General features: G+C 47.6%; 1 protein-coding gene and 1 pseudogene across 7 annotated transcripts in view; both read right to left on the bottom strand.

Moving 5' to 3' along the window:
* Positions 1–210: 210 nt before the first annotated feature.
* LOC116907865 lies at positions 211–671 on the bottom strand (annotated as a pseudogene).
* A 7658-nt stretch (positions 672–8329) lies between these two features.
* Positions 8330–19772, bottom strand: part of Arhgap32 (Rho GTPase activating protein 32) — a 252554-nt gene continuing 241111 nt past the window's right edge. For 4 of the 7 annotated variants that reach the window (XM_032909362.1, XM_032909360.1, XM_032909363.1 and 1 more), the window contains 6 exons: positions 19246–19441; positions 17656–17801; positions 15470–15541; positions 13546–14424; positions 11902–12884; positions 8336–10738 (listed from right to left, as the gene is read on the bottom strand). In XM_032909362.1, coding sequence (XP_032765253.1) covers positions 8489–10738; positions 11902–12884; positions 13546–14424; positions 15470–15541; positions 17656–17801; positions 19246–19441 — 4526 coding nt within the window. In that variant the 3' untranslated portion in view covers positions 8336–8488. Of the gene's footprint in view, positions 10739–11901; positions 12885–13545; positions 14425–15469; positions 15542–17655; positions 17802–19245; positions 19442–19772 lie in introns of all 7 variants that reach the window. The other 3 variants (XM_032909358.1, XM_032909361.1, XM_032909357.1) reach the window with 2 other exon arrangements.

The following is a 19772-nucleotide window of genomic DNA, read 5'->3' as shown; positions in this document are numbered from 1 at the left end:
AAGTTTATTAGCTGTGCAAAAATAACAGCAATTATTTTAGAGAAGGGTCTTTTTTATTTTATTTCATTTGCTTATTTATTTATTTATTTATTTATTTATTTATTTATTATTAGAGAAATGTTGTAGTTTGATGGTAAAGCTCAGCTCGCTCTAGCATCAGGACTGGATGGAGTCAAAGCAGCAGGGACGGCCAGGTGACCCCATGGAGCCTCACACAGTGAAGAGGCTGAGGAAGGCGACCATCGAACAGAAGAGCCCCATGGCCTCAGACAGGGCAAAACCCAAGATGACATAGGAGAATAGCTACTGCCTGAGAGACCCGGGTTTCTGGCACAGCCAAATATCAAGCTACCAAACACTGTGCCAGTGCCAGCCACGCCAACTGCCGGCGGCCCCAGCACCAATAAATTAGGCTCCTGTGTGGATGTCCCGGGAAATAACACTGGTCTGGAATTCCTGGCTGGCCACGGAGAGGGGAGCTGCTGCAGGAAGGCTGTTTAGATGGGGCCTCTGGACACAGGCCTGATTACAGGAGCGGATCAGAACTGGAGAAATGAGCAGTGCCTTGGTGGTCTGCATTTTTCGATCTGCACTCCCACTCCCCTGCAGCCCCTGCTGGGCCCACGGCACACTCCCTGCTCAAGGTGACTGGAGACAGGGTCTTACATAGCTCTGCCTGGCCTACAGTTCTCTATGTAGACTAACCTGGCCTTGGACTCAGAGAGGTTTACCTGTTTCTGCTTCTCAAGCACTTGGATTATAGGCTTGCACTGCCACCTCGCTCTTCCTTTTTGTCTGTGTGCACATTTATGCGTATTGGCCTACATGGGAGTGTGTTGGGGGACGGAAATCAACATTAGATTGATCTTTATCCCTCTCCACCTTATTTTTTTTTTTGAGACAGTGTCCCCCATTGATCCCGGAGCTTACAAATGTGGTTAGACTAATTAACCAGGAAATGCCTGTCTCCTCCCACCCTTAGGATCACAGGCACCTGCTCCATGCACAGCATTTTACATGGGTGCTGGGGATCCAAACTGAGGTCTGCAGGTTTGTGCATCGAACACTTTAGCCATGGAGCTATCTATCCCCCCAGCACACCAGCTCCTTTCCTCTATGACTGATTGAAAATAAACTGTGAGTACAACTGAAATGAATTAAAGCTTTCCAAGCAATTGTGTTAGCATAGGATGCCCCTCCTCCTTTCAGTCGCTGTGTGCTCTTTCGGTGAACTCCGGCTCTAGTCACTTGCTCTCCCACTGTGCCCTTTAAAGAGGCGTGTGTAACTCGGTCTTTACAGAAACCGTTGGTAGATACCACACCTTACTGTCTAGAAATGAGAACCAGCTTAGCAAGTGATGTACACGTAGCTGCAGACGTGGGTGCAGTAAGGAGTTGGGAATCCGTATGATGCATCCAGGTTTCAGCTAGCCGTCCCTAAACCTGCTTTACCTGGAGTGTACAGTGAGTGCAGAGTCTGAGTCTCAGCCCCAACCCTAGCTACCTATGTGACAGAGGCAAACTGTTGCCTCCTGAGTGCCTCGGCTTCAGCCATTCAACAGTGGCACAAAAATAAATATATCTAATGCTTACCACAATGCCTGCCACTTTTGAACAGCAGTTACTGGTAGCTTTAAAATATTGCCATGTTGTTCATAATTGACAAACACACACGAAAAAGCAAATTAATTAATAGTCCTTATAAAAGCAACTTTTGGAAGAAATCAGCACAAGTTAGCTTGAGCTATTTCTGTGTTCCACACATACTATTTGGAATAGTTTGACTGGCTAAACAGCAAGTACGTCCTGCTTACACTTCCTAGCCGAGTTGAATGCCTCACACCAGAAAGACGTCACTGTGCAAACACAGGAGGGAGCACTAACAGCCGTCAGCAGTCTTGTGTTGTTTTAACTTTTTTTTTTTTAAAGAGAATTTACAATCTGGTCACTGTCAGAGAAATTATAAAGAAATCTGGTTCAAGGGGAATTAATAGTCAACTTTCCACTACCGTGACAAGACACCTGAGTTAATCCAATTATACTGAGGAAAGGCTCACTCTGACCTGACAGCTTTAGGAAGGTCAGTCTATGGCCCACACTGGCCGTTGCTCATGGGACTGCAGTGCCATAGTACACCGTGATGGAACTGTGTGGGAGAAGAAGTCTGTTAGGCTCCCCGGTGGCCAGGTAGCAAGAAGAGCAGGTATCCTAAATACCCTCTTTTCAAAACGTTCCTAATGAACTTCCTTCCATGAAGCCCCACTTCTTAAAGGTCCCACCTCTGATGAATAAAGAAATAGGCTGGAGCCCAAGTACATGTGGGCCTTTAGAAAACATCTCGGATCTAAACGCTAGCACTCAGTATTCCTCAGGCGATGGGAAACCAAGCTGTGAGCCAAGAAATGATAGTTAGTTCCTGTGGTGAGAAACAACCTGTGAACCAGGCTGCCTTGACCAGCACCCAGCCTTGACACCAGAACCCCCCGAGAGGCCACCAACTCTCTAGGCTACTGAGGCTGATGCCAGGCCTATGTGTTAAACTGATAGTCACTCTAGCTTTCTAGGTGATTATTATGTATGAGACATTTTGAGAATGTCTGAGAAACTTTTTTTTTAAAATTGATGTATATAAAACATTAGTTGAAAGAACCTGTGAAATCCTTGTTCTTTAACGTGGGTGTCTATGTGGCCTAGAGTGTGTGTGTGTGTGTGTGTGTGTGTGTGTGTGTGTGTGTGTGTGCCAGAGGTCGGTGCTGGGTGTGTTGGATCACTCTCCACCTTGGAGACACTCGCTGAACCTAGAACTCGACAATTTGGTCAGGCGGGATAGCCCACGAACATCAGGGGTTCTGCCTGTTCCCTCAGCCGCCTCCAGCCGTTACCGGAATTTCTCTATTCATGGACACGGGAAACGCAGTGTCTCCCACCACACCCCAAACCTCCTCCCATCTGCCCCCACCTCTTCAAGACCTCATCGCCACCGCTCAGTAAAGAGTTGCCACGGCTGGTGACCAAAGCCTTTGGCTGATACCCTTCTCGTCAGAAGAACATTTCAGATCCCAACTGTCTTGAGGGCTCCCAAAGTCACCACTGCACCATAGGGGAGTAATTTGTTTTGAAGCAAACCGGCATCATAGTCTGTGGTTTAAAATATGCTTTGGAAAGAGTCTAGAATATTCAATAAAGGGCTGCCCAGATGTCTCAGCAGGTTAAGCCTGATGAGTCTGATCCCCGGAACTCCCAAGATGGAAGCAAATGAGTTCCCCTATACCTGTGATGTGCTGTGGTGCACACACACACACACACAGACACATACACACAGACACACAGAGAGAGAGAGAGAGAGAGGAGAGAGACAGACAGACAGACACACACACATACACAGAGATAGAGACAGACACACACACAGAGACAGACACACACACAGAGAGTGACAGACAGACAGACACACATACACAGAGATAGAGACAGACACACACAGAGAGACAGACAGACACACAGAGAGACAGACACACACAGAGAGAGACAGACAGACAGACACATACACACAGACACACACAGAGAGACAGACAGACACACACACCCACACACAGAGATACAAACAGACAGACACACCCACACACAGAGATACAGACAGACACAGAGAGACAAACACATGCAGACACACAGAGAGACAGACAGACATACACACAGAGAGAGACAGACAGACACAGAGAGACAGACACATGCACAGACACACACAGAGAGACAGACATACACACACAGAGAGACAGACAGACACAGACACACAGATAGAGAGAGAATATGAGACAAAGATGTAAAATAAATTAAGTCTCATTCTTTTTAGGAAGCATGTTCTCACAACATGGAAAGTATGGCCAAGGGTCTTATAATCTTGGTGTTTGCACGTACCCTAGGTTCCTCTGCAGTAATTAGCACTGCAGTAAACTGTACCTTTTTTAGAGCAACACAAATGACTAAAACCTCAAACACTGACACCTCGAGTTACCATCATGTCCCAACCAATACTCACTTTGGTGAGGTAAGGCCTGTATTTTCATCAACACGAAGGAAAGTTGGTAATAAGACAATTGGAGGGACAGACACTGAGACCATGCAGTGTGAATGTCCAGCCTTTCCTGTCATCACCTCTGACCTGTTTCCATGGAAACACTACTCAGGTCTGGGTAGTCTGTTGGAGATGCTATCTTTTTGCTTCATTTGGAGTATGGTGTCCCAGCATAAATGATGGATTGTCAGGGGCACCCAGAACATGCAGGAAACTCCCCAGTGCAGGGAAAAACGGGGCAGAGCTCTGATAGGCTCTCAAGAATGATTTTTAACTTACAGCCCACAGGAGAAGACTCGCCTTTGGTAGTTGGTTATTAAGGCTTTTTCCCCAAATCTTGCTGACAGTGAAACCACACTGACCTGTCAGACAGCTGCATGACTCACTTCTCTGAAGCCCTGTTTGCACTGGGTGTGCCTTGGCCAGCTTGCCACAGGGAACTGAGTCTAGAGGATGATTGTTTTCTGGTTATCTCACTCTGAAAACAGGATGTTGGAGATGTGTTGTAAGACTATGAAGGTATGTGTTTTTCATTCCAACTACCCTTTTGGAGGATTCTTCGAAGCCAGGTTGAGTTTCCCGAGGACTACATACTGGGTGTCAGGCAGCAGAAGATAGTAGGTCCCTTAGGAAGCCCTAAGGTGCTGTCTGCTTAGCCTTTCCAGAATACATAGATAGAAGGCCTGTGCTCTAAAGATGAGTGTGTGGGCTGAGAGGAACGTAGCCATAGCACACCGCAGCTTAGCTGATACCCTGTCTGACCTAACAGGCCGTGTGATACGAACATCTAGTCCAAACACCCCAATATACTACCCCATGTATTTCATCTTAAGCCACACTAGGTCAAAAAGGAAACACATACACGAAAAGTCTGCTTTAACCTGAAATAATTCTGTTGATATTGGAATTGCTTTCAGTGGGACATTTGCTTTAAACCACAAGATATCTCCATGTCAGGTACAAAAATCCCTTCTTCCCCCACCCACCCACCCACCCACCCCAGCCAAACAAACAAGGAAACAAACAAAACCCCAAACCCACAACTCAGTTTCAAATAAGTTTGGAAGAAATGAGACTGTAAATATTTACACAGGGGGCAAGAAGTAAATCACAAAACTATTTACAAAAATACACAAGCTTATATATGCATTAACAATTTTACACCAGTTCACAAAAATATTAAAACATAAAAAAAAACACTATATAAATTAAAGAACTCAAAGGTATGATCTAAGACTTCCTAGGATGCTTCTCTCATGCAGGTCATGGTTGAAAAATCAGGTTTTGCTATCTCAGAATCTAAACTGTAAAAACAATCATTTTTTTTAAACCTCTGAACATTAACAGTACTAATCAATCAGATAAGGAAAAGACCCTCTGTGCACACCAACTTTGTCTTGCACACATTAAAATACATCATTCTTGACATTTCCATAACACACGGTACTGACGATCACATGCCTCTAACCATTTGGAAGTAACTTTCTGACACACTTCAGCTTTCTCTATTACTTTCTTGCACTCTCTGCTCGGGTGACAAATTTGCCAACTTACTGAATGGGTGACCAACAGGGCTGGAACAGAGAAATGGACTTTACGGGATCCTTCTCTCGAATTCACTGCTGCTTCCAAACCTACAGCCGGCTCTCCTGCCTGCTCACCTTCCAGGTCCCTCCTCTGCACAGAATGAGTCTTGGGATTTGTTTTTTAAACCTGACCCTACATTTTAAAAACTGTTTTACCGCTGTAAGAAATGTGCAGGCCCTGCCCTCGGGACTGTCCCAGGGACTTCTCCAAACAGCATTTAAAATACGTGGATGTATGTTTTAAAAGAAACTGAATCCAGTAAGAAATAAGGCTCAGATTAGATTTATTAGTAAGAACACGATGCCCCCGGAGCGTTTAGCTGAGCTCCCAGACTGCTAGCTAGGAACGTCTACTTTCTAACCAAAAAAAGAGAGAGAGAAAACATGGAACTTCGCCCAAGAGATAAGCTCTGGAGACGCGGCTGCGAAACTTCCAGTGGGGTGAGATTATGTTCAATGTGTAAGGCAGCTCCACTTCCGTGACCATGATGCTCCCCCCAACACGTGAAAATAACATTCAGTTCCTGTGTTTGTGAAGTCACGCACGAGGCGGACGACACTGAGGTAACCTGGCTCACAGTGATTCGCCATCCGACTCTGCCCTCCACGGTGTTAGAGAAGCGCGTGGGCACGGCTGTTGGAACAGCCGAATCCGAAGCTAAGGCTGGTGCTGCGTACAGTGGCAAACTCTAGACTTCGTCTAAAGTGCATTTTCATACTTATACCAATAATCTGAGTTATCATTCTATCTTTAAAATATTCTTCTGGCCTTTCTAAACCCAAAGGGTGTTATTGATAAAGAAATTGTTCTAAGGGATCAACCTTAGCATTTATAAAAGAGACTTTAGTTTCAGGAGTAAACAGTATCTGTGACAAACGAATCCACAAATATGGAGAGTGGCCTGGACCTTGTAGCACTTCTCTTCAGGTGAGGCCTGAAGTCACTGAAGCTCCTTGTCTCACTGCCTGTGGTGCTGGCCTCTGTACCCGAGCTGCGCTGCTAAGGACAGCGTTCCAGGCTGGTATGGTCTTCAAGAGGCAATGAGTTGCCTCCTTGACAAAAAAAAGGAGGCTAAAAAAAATAGTGTGCAACGTTCCACACACCTGCATTCTGCACGCCAGGTAGAAGCACCCATCGGGGGTTCTGGACACTCTGACACTCAGGTCTGTGCGTTTAATGCAGACGCCTACGTTCCCACAGGCCTTTGCATGTATTAGTGTTTCCAGATATCTGCTTTGAACTTCACTGTACCCCGCTGGTCAATGTGGAAATAAAACCATGAAGACTATCTCCAAATAGGAATGTGTTCTTAAAACTTTACTTCTAAGTAGATACCCTTAAAAACGCAGCTATGTGGTTTAATTACAAAGACTGCCATGAATCTAGTCTTTCACAATTTCACAGCAGTGACAGCAGCAGGATTTTAGCCTCTTACAGACTTCTCCCTTGGCTCTAAAGAAAAGATAATCCCATCCTAAAAGGCCAGAGCAGCAGCCATCCAGTAAATGGAATGATGTCTCCTACAGAGTATTTAAAAGATACAAACGTACAAAACTCAAGTATTAACGTGACTTATGGAATGACATGCCAATCTAACTCATCCTAAACACGGGACTGCCTTACCCGTCTCCGCTCTCTATGGTGGGATGGGACGAGAAAAGCAGAGGGAAGCTGGGCCGGAGAGGTCCCCTGTCCCAAGCCCAATAAGGAATGCAACTTTCAAAAGAAAGTCCTGGGTAGTCACATGTTTGACATGTCTAGAGAGTTAGAACTATTCTGAAATGCTGGTGTTGGTGACAATGCGGCGGCGGGGAGCCTGTGACCACACAACGGAGGGGGTCAAACCATGACCCCCAGAATGCCAGTGCATGCGTGGGACTGTACACTCAGGGACAATGAGCAATGTGCGGCTTCCTAACGGTTTGTAGGGATTTTACAAATTCCCAGGGAATCTGTACTCTACGTTAGAAACATAGTAACACTTGTAATCCCTAAGAAACTTTATTTATCCAGTTAGACCATGCTGGTCCTTTCTTCCTGCGACTATTTTGGATTTAGAACCAACAGGATGACTGCTTTCCTGGCACTAAAGTGTGCGGGGTCTTCTTGTGGGCCGTGCGGGTGGGTAGCACAGGGAAAGCACTAGTGATACTGTTGCTAGCAGAGTTCACTGCCAGCGAAGGATGCAGCTCACGCCAGACTTGCTACTAACGGTGACGTGGCGCTAAGGGTTGAAAACCCTAATTCCTTTACCTTTTAACCTGCTAGCAGTCTAAGCGGTGTAGTTCAAGGATCGGGGTGCTTTGCTCCTCTCTAATTTGGGATACTAGACTCCACTGTGGACAGATGATGAAAGCAGAACAGAGTGGAGAGTCCACCTGGGCAGGCTACATGGCCCCGGGCAGGGCAGTGGGAACACAACAGGAAATGCAGAGACCCACCAGGAAATAGAGGCAAACTGCTCTGAGCCAGGTTGCAAGTACTAAGAAGGTCAGAGTTGAACTCAGGGGGTGGAAGGCAGGTTCTCAGGGTCCCACAGATCAGCCCTACAGAGCGAGTAGGGTCTGCATGGAGGATTTCTTTACCAGGCTTTCAGCACAGCCCTTTACAACCATCCAGATCTCTTTAAGGACAAACAACACAGCCTATAGATGGATGAGGCAGTAATGAGTGGGAGGGGAAGGTGGTGATTTTATTATGCTTCTTTCGTGTGGCCAGGGGGTTTGTAGCTTTTTTTTTTTTTTTTCGTTAAATCTTTTTGGTTATTGAAAAAAAAAAATAGAACAGTCCACTGTCCAGCAGAGGCTGCTTCAACTCTATTGCTCCCGGGGCTCATTCTGCATGGATCTGCGTGTCAGGATGTGGCAAGGACAGCTCTGTGGGCAGGAAGGCCCCCTGACCCAACGCTGTGGCGTATGTCCTGCTCTGTGGATGGACAAAGCCAGAGGGCACATAGGCCCCCATGCCTCCCCCTCCAAAGCCTCCTCGCTGGTGCTGGGGCAGGGAGTGGTAATCCTCCAGGTTATCGTACTGGGACACGACAGTCACACTGCTCTGGCGCTTGCTGTGTGTCTGATACGGGTACAGCATGCTGGGGTCCCTCTCCAGGTTCTGGGTGTGGTGCAGTTTGAGGCTGTGACTCCTCTCTGGCTTGGGGGGTGGGACCATAGACTGCGTGAAGTGCTCCTCCTCCTTGTAGCAGTCTCTGGAGTGTTTCTCGGGGGCCGGTGGCTGCCTGGCTCGAGGCCTGTCCACGTCTTTGGAAAGCCTCACTTCCTTGTGGTTCAGTCTTAGAGACTCCTGCCCTGACATGACATATTTCCCAGAGTTATGGTAACTGTTTGGCTCAGAGGCGTCTGGCATCCCTTTGGACCCATAATCTAACTGGCCAGCTCCCTGGGGATATGGTGGTCCATTTTTTGACTCACATAACTGCCTATGGCTTGCTTCCTGGTGCGCCCTGTGCTCTGGGAGGCTACAACCCATATCGTGAAGCTTTCTGTTCCTAAGGCTGCTTTGCTTCTGTGGGAGGGATGGCTTTTCTACCTGGCTGCTGCCAAACCCTCCATGATGGTGGGCTCTGTCAAATTCGGACTCTGGGTGCTTCCTGTAGAAACGCTCATCCCCCTCGGGGCTGACAGCCTTGGCTGGGTGCCGCCCCTCCTTCCCCTCTGCCACAGAGAGAAGTCCAGTTTTCCCAGGATCTGATTTGCTGCGTAGATGGATGACGTAGATCCCTCCCAAGTCGTCCTGCACAGCTGGTGCCATGTTGTCGTACTGAGACATGATGGGCCCTTTCACCTTCTGCCGTGCTCGACTCTCTCTGCGGATGGACTGCATGCGGTATTTTTCCATGTCCTCAAGGTCCCACGAAGTGTACGTGTGCTTTACGTCAGCAGTGGGGGGCATATTGACCACGTTATGGTCATTGCCGGAGAAATAGCCAGTTGCACTGGCCCGCGGGCGTGGAGGCAAACCAGCGTAATTGTACACATTCTTTCCTTGCAGCCTTGGATTGTAGAAAGCAAAATCCCGATTGGACAGGCGGTGGAGGGGCCTCAGCTGGACCGTGCCGTAGGCGTCGACGTCACACAAGGCCCCATCAGGACTGTAATAGGAGCTCGAGGAGCTGGAGTACGGACTATACCGATAGTGGACCCGTCCATTCTCAAAGTAAGGCTGAAGCTGTGTTACGTGGTAATCTGAGCGGGCCTGGGAGGACTGGTATGGCTTATACTGGTAGACTGGTCGTGGGCAGTAGGCTGGTTCATCATCTGGGGGAACTTCTGTCCGTGAAATGGGAACAGAGCGGATCATGGAAGGCGGGGGCGCGTGGAGGGACTGTACTCTCCGGATGGTAGGGTAAGGTAGAATGTCTTCAGGGCAACAAGGATTCCTAACTGAGGAGCCCAGAGAAGAGACATACTCCACCCGGCTACACGGCTTGGAGTGGTGTCCAGACATGCTTCTCCCCGGTGCCACATAGGTGTTATAGCGAGGACCCATGGAGGCCGGTGGCTCTGATCGGGTGCCATACACCTGGTGTGGCTCCAACTTATTGTGGTGTGGAGGTACACTCTGGGGGCGAAACTGGCAGTTTGGAGTCATATTGAAATGCAAACAGTTTTCTGGACCAAAGGGCTCTGTGGTGACATCAGGCCTAGCAAAGGAGGAGTAGGCTATCTTCTGAGAAGCATGCTTAGGCTGCGCGATGGGGGGTGGCAAAGGCAGCACATCATCCGCGGAGGCTGACGAAGGGACAAAGGAGTGGTAATTTGAACTGTTGTTGGCTTCTGCCGCACTGGAGTGCATGGCGGCAGCCATCTTGCTTTCCACTGTCCGTGTTGGAGGGACGGGGGCAGCAAAGCCACAGGAATGGCCAGGAAATGTCTCCGCACGCAGGTGGAGTGGCGGGGCCCTGCTGCTTTCCCGAACCTTCTCAGGCAGTCCCGGCTGGGCAGCAGAGACGGCCATGGGACACTGGGCAGCAGCACTGCCATCACTGACAAAGATGGATGCAGGATCAGCCATGGCTCGAGGCTCAGGTGGCCTCTCTGGAGCTGGAGCTGCTCCCTGGACCTGCTGAAAGACAGCGGTGTTAACAGTCTGCTGCTTAACACCCACCCCTCGGAGCCCAGTGCCAATGCTTTCATAACGGGCAAACCCTGGCTATTTGGGTGACAGCCTGAACTTTGCCAGAGCTCTGCGGTTACACTGAACCTGATCCGTGGCCGGAAAAAGAGTACCTGTGTGGCTAAAGGTCCGCCATTACCTGTGGAGTCGTGTGCAGTGTTTGCTATCTCATGCTAGGGTTTAAATGTGAGGAGAGGCTGCCTACAATGGCATCTTAACATGCAGAACCAGTTACAGGATTAGCCGAAAACCGCGCTGGACCTAAAAGTCAATATCCTGCCTATTGGTGTCAGTACCGAGAAGATTTTATTTAATGAAAGCCACTGATTTTATCAGCTGGCAGGAGTTTCAGGGTGACGCGGTTCCACACAGCAGGCAGTTTTAAACCTCCAAACGCAGGGAGGAGTTTCACAGCGGCTTGTCTGCGGTGGCAGCAAGTCGGGGTCTCCTGCCTCTGCGTTCTGTCCATCCTGCTCGTGGGCCCACAGATTAAATACACTGTCCCTGAGAAGTAAGTACCACGCCCTTTAGGAAGGCCCAGAATTCAGCTCCTTTTGGTTAAGGTTAGCACAAAACCTGTGGTGCTTTTATCTAATTAAGGAGGAATTAGGAAAACACTGTGGCATTCTGTACCTAACATTCCCTCCCAAAGCAGGCATTCTAACTATGCAACACAGCTGGTTACAGTAGAAAAACAAAAATAACAAAAACTCCAAGATATCCTCACTCCTTATACTTCTGAAAGCCCTGGAGAATGAAGTACTTTCAATACACAGACATCAAGGGTCTGCACAGGGTGGTCACATGACTCACCCTGTCATGTGACCAGTGAGGGACCGGGTAAGGAAACTGACTACTGCAGCCCTGGGTTCCCTTTGGTCTGACCTGTCAGTGCTTCCCGAAGGAAAAGCAGCAAGGACGGTTAAGCTGCAGTCCCCAGGGGCTGCTATGTCTTTACCACAAGGCCAATAGCCAGGCAAAGATCTTCAGCTTCAAATGGCAGCTATTTCATGGAAACCTGCTACCTGACTGAAACGTATCTGACTGAAAGATCCTACCAAAAATACCTTTGGGAATAATATAGTACGTCACCGACTTCCTCTTGGTCTTACCTTGTGGGAATTATTCACTCCTATACTTGGTGCTTCTTGTACCTGCCCCACACCTGGTGGCTGCTCTGTAGGCCTCTGGGAAGGAGGTGGGGGGAGGGGCCGGTTAGTTCTGTGTGCTCGCTGAAGGGTGGCAGCCACAAAATCAGCAGCAGTGGGCTGTACAGCCATGGCTCTGCTGGCCTCTCTGGTGCTCGTTTCGGCTCTTGGTGGAGTTGTCATCATATATGCCATGGTGGCTGTGCTGGTATTCTCTTCAGGGGACCCAGAAAGAGGGTGGGCTTTGTCCCTAGGCAAAGTAGAAGGCATGGGAGATTTTTCTGTAAGTTCTGAGGAATGGTGGGGTTTATCCATACTGGTACCAAGATAAGAGAGGGGCTGGTCTCCACTGGAGAAATGAAGTGGAGACTGGTCCTGCTCCACAAAGGAGACAGTGGACACGCTGGTCTTCCCAGCGTGGTCTTCAGGGAAACTTCCATGACCGTCAGACTTCTCTGAGTCTGTTAAGGGAGCTGAAGTGCTTCTAGCCTTTTCTGGATCCCCAGATAAATGGTTTCGATGTAGCGAATTCCCTATTAAGTCTACTTGGTGGAGTTGCTCCCCAGAGTCAGTTGTGTTGGGGTGGGTGGGACCTCCCATAGCTGCTGTCTCTGGGAGAGGCTGGTTACAATTTCCGAGTCCATTGATCTGCAGGTGGAACTGCTCTGCTGGTCGGTCCGTTTGGAAATAGGTTTTATCTAGAGTAACGCTAGAGTAGGAACTAGGCAGTTTCTCTTCAGATGTAGCGACTGCCATGTCTCCATAACTAGTGCACCCAGCCTGGGAAGGCCCTGGTCTCTTCAGTGTCTGCGTTGAGGCTTGCTGTGCAGACTCAGCTAATGCTAGTGCCAACATTCGGGCCACATTTTTCGGAGGCGGTGGTGGTGGGATAAGAGAGACTGAACTGACAGGAACGGGATCCTGAGGGGGGTCATGGGTAACTGCTCCTAGTGGGAAATTGGGAAAAAAAATTAGAATGAAAAGGTAGCTTATGTTACCCTATACGGAAAGCCAAACACTCCCCATGTGATCACTAAAAACAGGTGCCTTCCATATTTAAAAATGGTAATCCATGATCTTCTATCCCACATGCAAATGCTGCTGAAAACACATCTGGTTCAAAGGGAACTAACAGTGTTTAAAGGTTGCAAGTCCTCTTGAACTGCTACAAAGGGTGGAGGGGAAGCAGGCCTCCACCTGACTTAGAAAAAGGCCACTTAAAGTACAAGCTTCCAGCGCTTAGACTGTGATAATACTTTTACACTGACAGTGTAGGCTGGCTTGTTAACTTGTAAGGCTAGAATACAATATGCATTAGAAGAGAAAACAGAATCAAGAGCTACACAGTTGTGCAAAAATTATCCATGAATTCTGACTGTCCAGAGAGTTAAGGGGTCCTCTGTGAAGGTTCGAAGCAGGACCACGGGCCCTTTGGGGAGTTTTGTTTGACTCATTTTAGTTTCGGGCTTTGAGCCCGCAGCACCATTCAGAAAAACATTCTCTTTGACTCTAGCCTAGCTGTTGGGAAGGCTCTCTAAAGGCACAGACGGCACACAGGACGGAAGACCCCGTTTAACTAGAGAAGGAACGGAGGAGAACGAACGGTACCTGTCTGACTCTGTCCAGAAGGCACAGCCTTGCTCTGACTGCTCGAGACAGGCCGCTCCTCTGTCCCTGGCAACTCTACCTCTTCAGCTGCCCCCTGCTCCTGGGGCTGTGCTTCAGGTTCACATCTCTCCTGTGCCTCTCTCTCACCTGGTTTCATCTTTCCTAGCTGGGTGGGGGATCTATTTATGACATCTCTTTCTTCCACACTTTTGTCCCAAGATGGAGGTGATGCATTCTGAGATACAGTGTTGGAGACGGTACCAATGACTTCCGACACCCGAGGTGGAAGAGTCACAGAAATGGGCTCAGATATGTTCATGGAAGGAGATTTGCTTAGCTTCCGTCCAATCTTCGGAGAGAAAGCATAAACAACCTTTTCTGTAAATGAAGATGGCTTACAAGACTTGTCCTCAGTGGGGCTCAAGTCCAGAGTGAAAAACGGACTCAGTTTCTCCTGGACTGGGGACACGGGTTCCGAACTTGCGGTGCTCCCTGGAGTCTGCGACTGGCTCCCACCTGCTTCCACATCCTTCTTGCTGGCACCGAGTTTATCCCTGGTGAACCCTAATGAATCCAGGAAGGAAGCACCACTCTCCAGACACTCGGACTCAGCCTTCGGAGGACTACATTGAAATGACATCGGATCGAAGTCCAGACTGGCCACTCCAATGTCTGGTGGACTCAAGTCGACATCCTCAGCGGAATGAGGAGACACGAGGGCTGGGATGTGGAGCAGCCCTACTTCCTCCTCACTCTCATTGTCGTGGGGCAGATTGTCATAGGAATTGCACCGGTTCCCCAGCACGTCTCCATTGAAGGAGGCAGAGAGTGCATCACTGCTGGACCTGGGTCTTCTGGGTCTGAACAGCTTGGAATCACCTAGTGAAAACGGACAACAATGTCAGGGCGTGAATCTCCCGGGACACAGCACCACAGCAGCCACCTACCTAGTACAGTAGTAATAGCGCACAGGGTAAGACAATTGCAACCTTAACTTTTCTTCCCACGAACTGCGTCTGGGTGTACAAATGTCAGTTACACTTGTGGTAAGAGAAGGTCTAAATAGAACACAATTAACAAGCACGTGCACGACAGCTGATACACACCCCAGGTAAGAAAATGGCAGGGGACTCTTGGATTATGACTTCAACACTGACACTTGGTCTGATCTGGGCCAGCTTTCCCCTTTCTTTGTGTCTTATTTTATCACTGGCCTCATGTTTGACTTGCATGGTAGAAATTATCACTGAAAATAGCACTTTCAGTATCAAACAGTAACAAACGGTTGTTTATTATGGAGAAATATCCTTAAGAAGAAACAGTATTTCTTCCTAATTAAAAAGTATTTACACACATTAAGAAAGCACTCTATTCACACACTTAAAATACTTCCACTTTCTTTTCCCCGAGAACAGGTTTTTCGCTTTTCAAGCTAATCCCAGTGGCACAGCTTAGCACAACACTTGCTTTCAGAAGGTTGGCTTCTGAATTGTAATTTATGCTGTAACCACACCTCCCTCCAGTGTCTGCCAGGAGATGTTGGTCCCCTTTGCAGGCAGACTCACTCTAAGTTCTCAGCTCTAACAACTAATGACCCACGAAGACCACCCACCATCAATTAACAAGTGAGTCTCCAAGCCGCCGCTCCTGTCTCCAAATCTAAAGGAAACAGTGACACCCACTTTGAAGCATTGACAAATATAAATGTTTGCTTTCATTTCAAACATTTCAGCCATTTTACATAAACAGCGTTCGTGCCAGAATACCACACCATATTAAAGTATCCACGAGTTTTAACTGAACCGTACTCAATGCCACTAGTCCTGGAAGTGGTATTTCATCGTCTTCTTGCTAAGTGCATACTCATAAAACTGCTGCATACATGTGCTTTTATGCAACCCACCCCAGGGTGCTTCAGTCTTACCATCAACTGCATGGAGAGAAGTAAGAGACTCCTCACTTTTAGCTGAGCGGAGGGTTCCTTCTGCTCTGCCACCTAAATAGTGAAAGCAAACAGAGTAAAACCTGCCATTACCAAGGACTGTGCAGTTAAAGGGTTGGGGGTTTTTCCGAGCAACATCTGTATCTCCAGGTGTGACTAGCCGTGCACTCTGCAGTCATACTCAGCTTACCCTGTTATGTAATACACTGCATTCATTATTCTGTTTCCCACGTGGAAAAAAAAAGCAAACTTCTTCCCAAAGCCTACAAACTTGAGCACAAAGGTGAACAAAAGATTCCTCTCCCGAAGACCAACTTGGTAACCTTGGGGGATGTCTTTACCGATTTTATTTTTATTCGTGTGGATGTGTTGTGCTTGTGAGTGTATTCCACGTGTGTGCCATTGACCTAGGAGGCCAGAGAGGGTAATGGATCCCTTGGAGTTTGAGTTCCAGGTGATAGGAAGTGAACTCAGTCCTTTAGGAGAGTTTACAGCCACTGAGCCACCCTTCCAGTCCCTCTGACGATATCTTACAGTGGCCCCTCTCTTCAGTGATGGTGCCTTTGTGAAAAGAAAAGACAAAGGGAAACAGAGAAGGCGGCCCCATGAAGGCGCAGGTAGAGGCTGGCACGGTGCTACCTAAAGGCAGAGATGCTGGGAGCCAAAGGGGACAGACGAGACAGGAGGGCATCCCCCTGAGAACTTCAAGAGACCGCAGGTGAGGTGACAGCTGTCAGACTGTTTCCATACATGCTCCAGTCTCAATGCGTAGTAATTAGTAACAGCAGCCCCAGGAATAGCAGTTATTTTTACTGTATACCTTACCTGCTGAACTCCTATGTCTTTCTGACCTGCTGGTGGCAGGCACTCCATACTGCAGATACTTTGAGCTCCGTCTCTCATGCTCTCTGCGATCTTCCTAACTGTCTCTTCCTGCTTTCCTCTCTTTACAACAATTTCTCATAAAGTCCTTTAAGAAATCTCTTTTCTCCAACCTGCCCCTCTTCCTGCCCTGCTGCCATTTCCTGAAATAGGTCTTTGGGTCCCCTTAGACATCAGGTGAACCGAACCTTCTTCAACTCCCAAGCTGAAAGTTCTCTTTCCTGGGGCTGGAGAGCTTGGTGAGTGGTTAAGAGCACCGTTGCTCTTCAGAGGTCCTGGGTTTGATTCCCAGCACCCACATGGCCGGCAGCTCACAGCCACTGTAACTTCAGTTCCAGGGAATCCACGGCTCTCTTCTGACCTCCATGAGCACCAGGCACATGGAGTGCACACACACAAATATACGCAAGACATCCATACACATACAGTATTAATTCTTAGAAATACAGTTAGTAGTCCTGATCATCACCCTACTCCCAGACAAACTAACAATGCCAGCCATAGATTCTGGACACAGAATTCTACTTCTGCTGTAATACATACTTGACGTCATTTTCTCATACAGATGGCTCTCTGGTTAGACTCTGAAGGCAGGGCACTACCGTAATTTTCTTTCTGCAGAGCCAACAAATCAAAATATCTAACGTGTGGGTAATACATGATTGCAAACGGAATGATGGGGATGAGCTGAGCATGACTTCTAAGGGTACCTAAGGAAAAGCGCCACTAGTTTTTCTAGATCAAGAAGATGTTTGTATCAAAGCACAAGTTTTTAAAATTACTTTAAAAGGTACTTTTCTCAACCATAATGATCTGTCTGATAGAACACAGTACTCCATCAGTGAGTCATGCAGGAGAATTTCACTGGTGAAATAGTTATAAACTTGAAAAGTATGGTGAAATACAGACTTGTCAGTTCTAAGTGTGTAAAACTAAAGATCAAAACAAGTACGTAACAGTGGTATTTGCTTATTACCAGCACTGTACAAATTATGTTACACAAGCAATGACACAAATGCACTGTGTGTGTGTGTGTGTGTGTGTGTGTGTGTGTGTGTGTGTGTGTGTGTGTGTGACATCTATACAGTTTTCTTCAGCTCTGAGTTCTTCTCTACGTAACTGATACTATCTTTAGGGAGCTGGCGGCAATCACACATGCAGACAACCCGCCTGGGCCACACAACTACGCACGTTTTACCGCGAGCTGTATCATGATCACACAGGACAGTGGAGGGTGTTGAACCCCCAGGTGTCTGCTACCCAGGACAGGGCGGCTCGGCGCTCACCTTTCAGAGCCATGGCTTTCATCTCTGAGGGCTCGCTCTCGTTACGCTGCAGTTTGCGTTTGGAGACAGAAGAGGACTTCCCCAGATTGAAAAAGGAGCGCCAGCTGCCAACCGGAGATTTCTTCATCTTATTCTGAGGCCTCTTCCTATGAAACAAAAAGGCCGTTTATCAGTACTAATATAACCAAGGCTCTGTCTTTTCCTACAGAACGGGAAATGAACAAACTGTAGAAAGGAAGGAACAGGCTGGAGAGGCACAGGGGGGCGGCAGGCAAACCTTCTCCTTCCATGCCGTGCACGGTGCAGTGCGGTTCTGCAAGGCACGGAAGCTAATGTGCGAGCAACGTGAGCTGCAGCTTCAAGGCCACACGCTCCTCAGGCTGAGAAAAGGGTGCAGAGATGTTGATAATGAGCCTCCATAGACAAGACAGAATGGAAAAACTGAGGCGAGGGGAGGTAAGGACAGAAGGAGGCGAAGAGTCAGCATGTGCGCCAACACAGTTAGAATGTCATTAATGTCCTTAGATGACCGCATGGGAGGCTGACGGAATGAAGACCTGAGAAGTTCAACTAATGTCCTTAGTAACTGTGGAAGCAAGGAAATGAGGATTCCGCGGAACCCGAGCCTGCCTACACCCTAATGTCTACGTTTTGAATCTCTACTTAAAGCCATCTGTTTTTAGTAAAACGGGGGCTAAAATACAAAAGCAAGGAGCTGAGGATCAACTCGGAAATGGAAAGGAATGACATGTACTAACTTCTGGCTTTCTAGCCACAGAAAGAAAAAGAAGATAGAGGAACACCCAAAAGTGAAAAAAGGAAACTCCTGAGGTTTTATTAGTGTGGCATCTTCTAGGGAAACAAGACCCTTGCGTTTATGAGCACAGCCAGAGGGCAGCAGAAACAGCTAAACTAACTTGTCTTTCTGCAGACCTAGTAAGGGAGTCACACCCTGTATTTCCCCAGAGAAGCGGTGAGGGTAGGAGCTCGGAGGGACACCGCAGGACACGCTGCAGCGTTCTTCATATTGCTTAAGTCCCTGAAACCCAGTGACAACCAAACACTGCATAGTGAGACAGAAGCCTCGTGCAGGCGTGTGTGGGTCACGCTCACGGCTTCTCTGGGCTGCAGGACAACTTCTGCACTCATCAGAACTACACAGGAGGGAGGCTCCAGCTCCTGACCAGTGGGCCTGGGCTGGGGCGGGAGGGTCTGCATGTCTCACAGTCACCGGTGACTCTGCTGCTGGTCAGGAACCAGTGTCAGAAGTCACTAAGCATTCACTACTTTCTGAATAAGCTATTTCAGCACCACTTATTTCTAAATTTTCTCAAAGAGAAAAGCCAGCCCCATGCAATGAACGTGTATCATTTATATTAGCAATCGTCCTTGTACAACTTACTTCCTAAAATTACACTGTTATAAAGTTTTGTGAGAATAATTTTTGTTGGTCCTTAAAAGGGTTCCATGTCTATATTTGATTCAGCATTTTTTCTACGACTGCCCCAATTTTAATAAAATAGTAAATTTTAATGCAATCCATTTATAGCCATGAAAGCCTATTTTAAAACGGGACTTAGTGTATGTTACCTTTCAAGTGGGAACTCAATGATGGTGTGAAACTTCCCTTGAAGTGCAGCAGGCCCTTCTCCTACTTCGATGTACTTATTTTCGGTCACAATAGGAGAATTGACCTGAGCCTGAGTTCTTGCCTGGGCTTCCTCCAATGTCAGCAACTTGGTAGATGGAGAAGAGACCAGCAGGGACTTGGGCCTTGTCAGAGAAGCTTCAGAAGGAAAAGGAATGATGTCAGGGTTGCATGTGTGTATCAGTCTGTCCATCCACCTTTACTCTCTAGTTAGTGATGGTGTTTCACCTTTTCTTCACGATTTTTCAATAATAATCACAGTGGTATATATTTGAGAGACAGAAAGTGACATCCCAGAGCACAATGGAATTCTGTAATAATCTAATTTAGCTTCTTAAACGGCACCAGATAAAGGTGATCACTCAGACATTTTTAGTTTTAGAAGAACATTTTTCTCCTTCCACTCTATCTCATAGCTTTAGATATACTAATAATGGAGGCAAGAATTTTTTTTAATTTTTAAAATCCT

Source organism: Rattus rattus, chromosome 8, assembly GCF_011064425.1.
Source record: "Rattus rattus isolate New Zealand chromosome 8, Rrattus_CSIRO_v1, whole genome shotgun sequence".
NCBI classification, from domain to species: Eukaryota; Metazoa; Chordata; class Mammalia; order Rodentia; family Muridae; genus Rattus; species Rattus rattus.
Note: the sequence above shows the minus strand (reverse complement) of the source record. Positions and strands in the feature narration are given on the sequence as shown.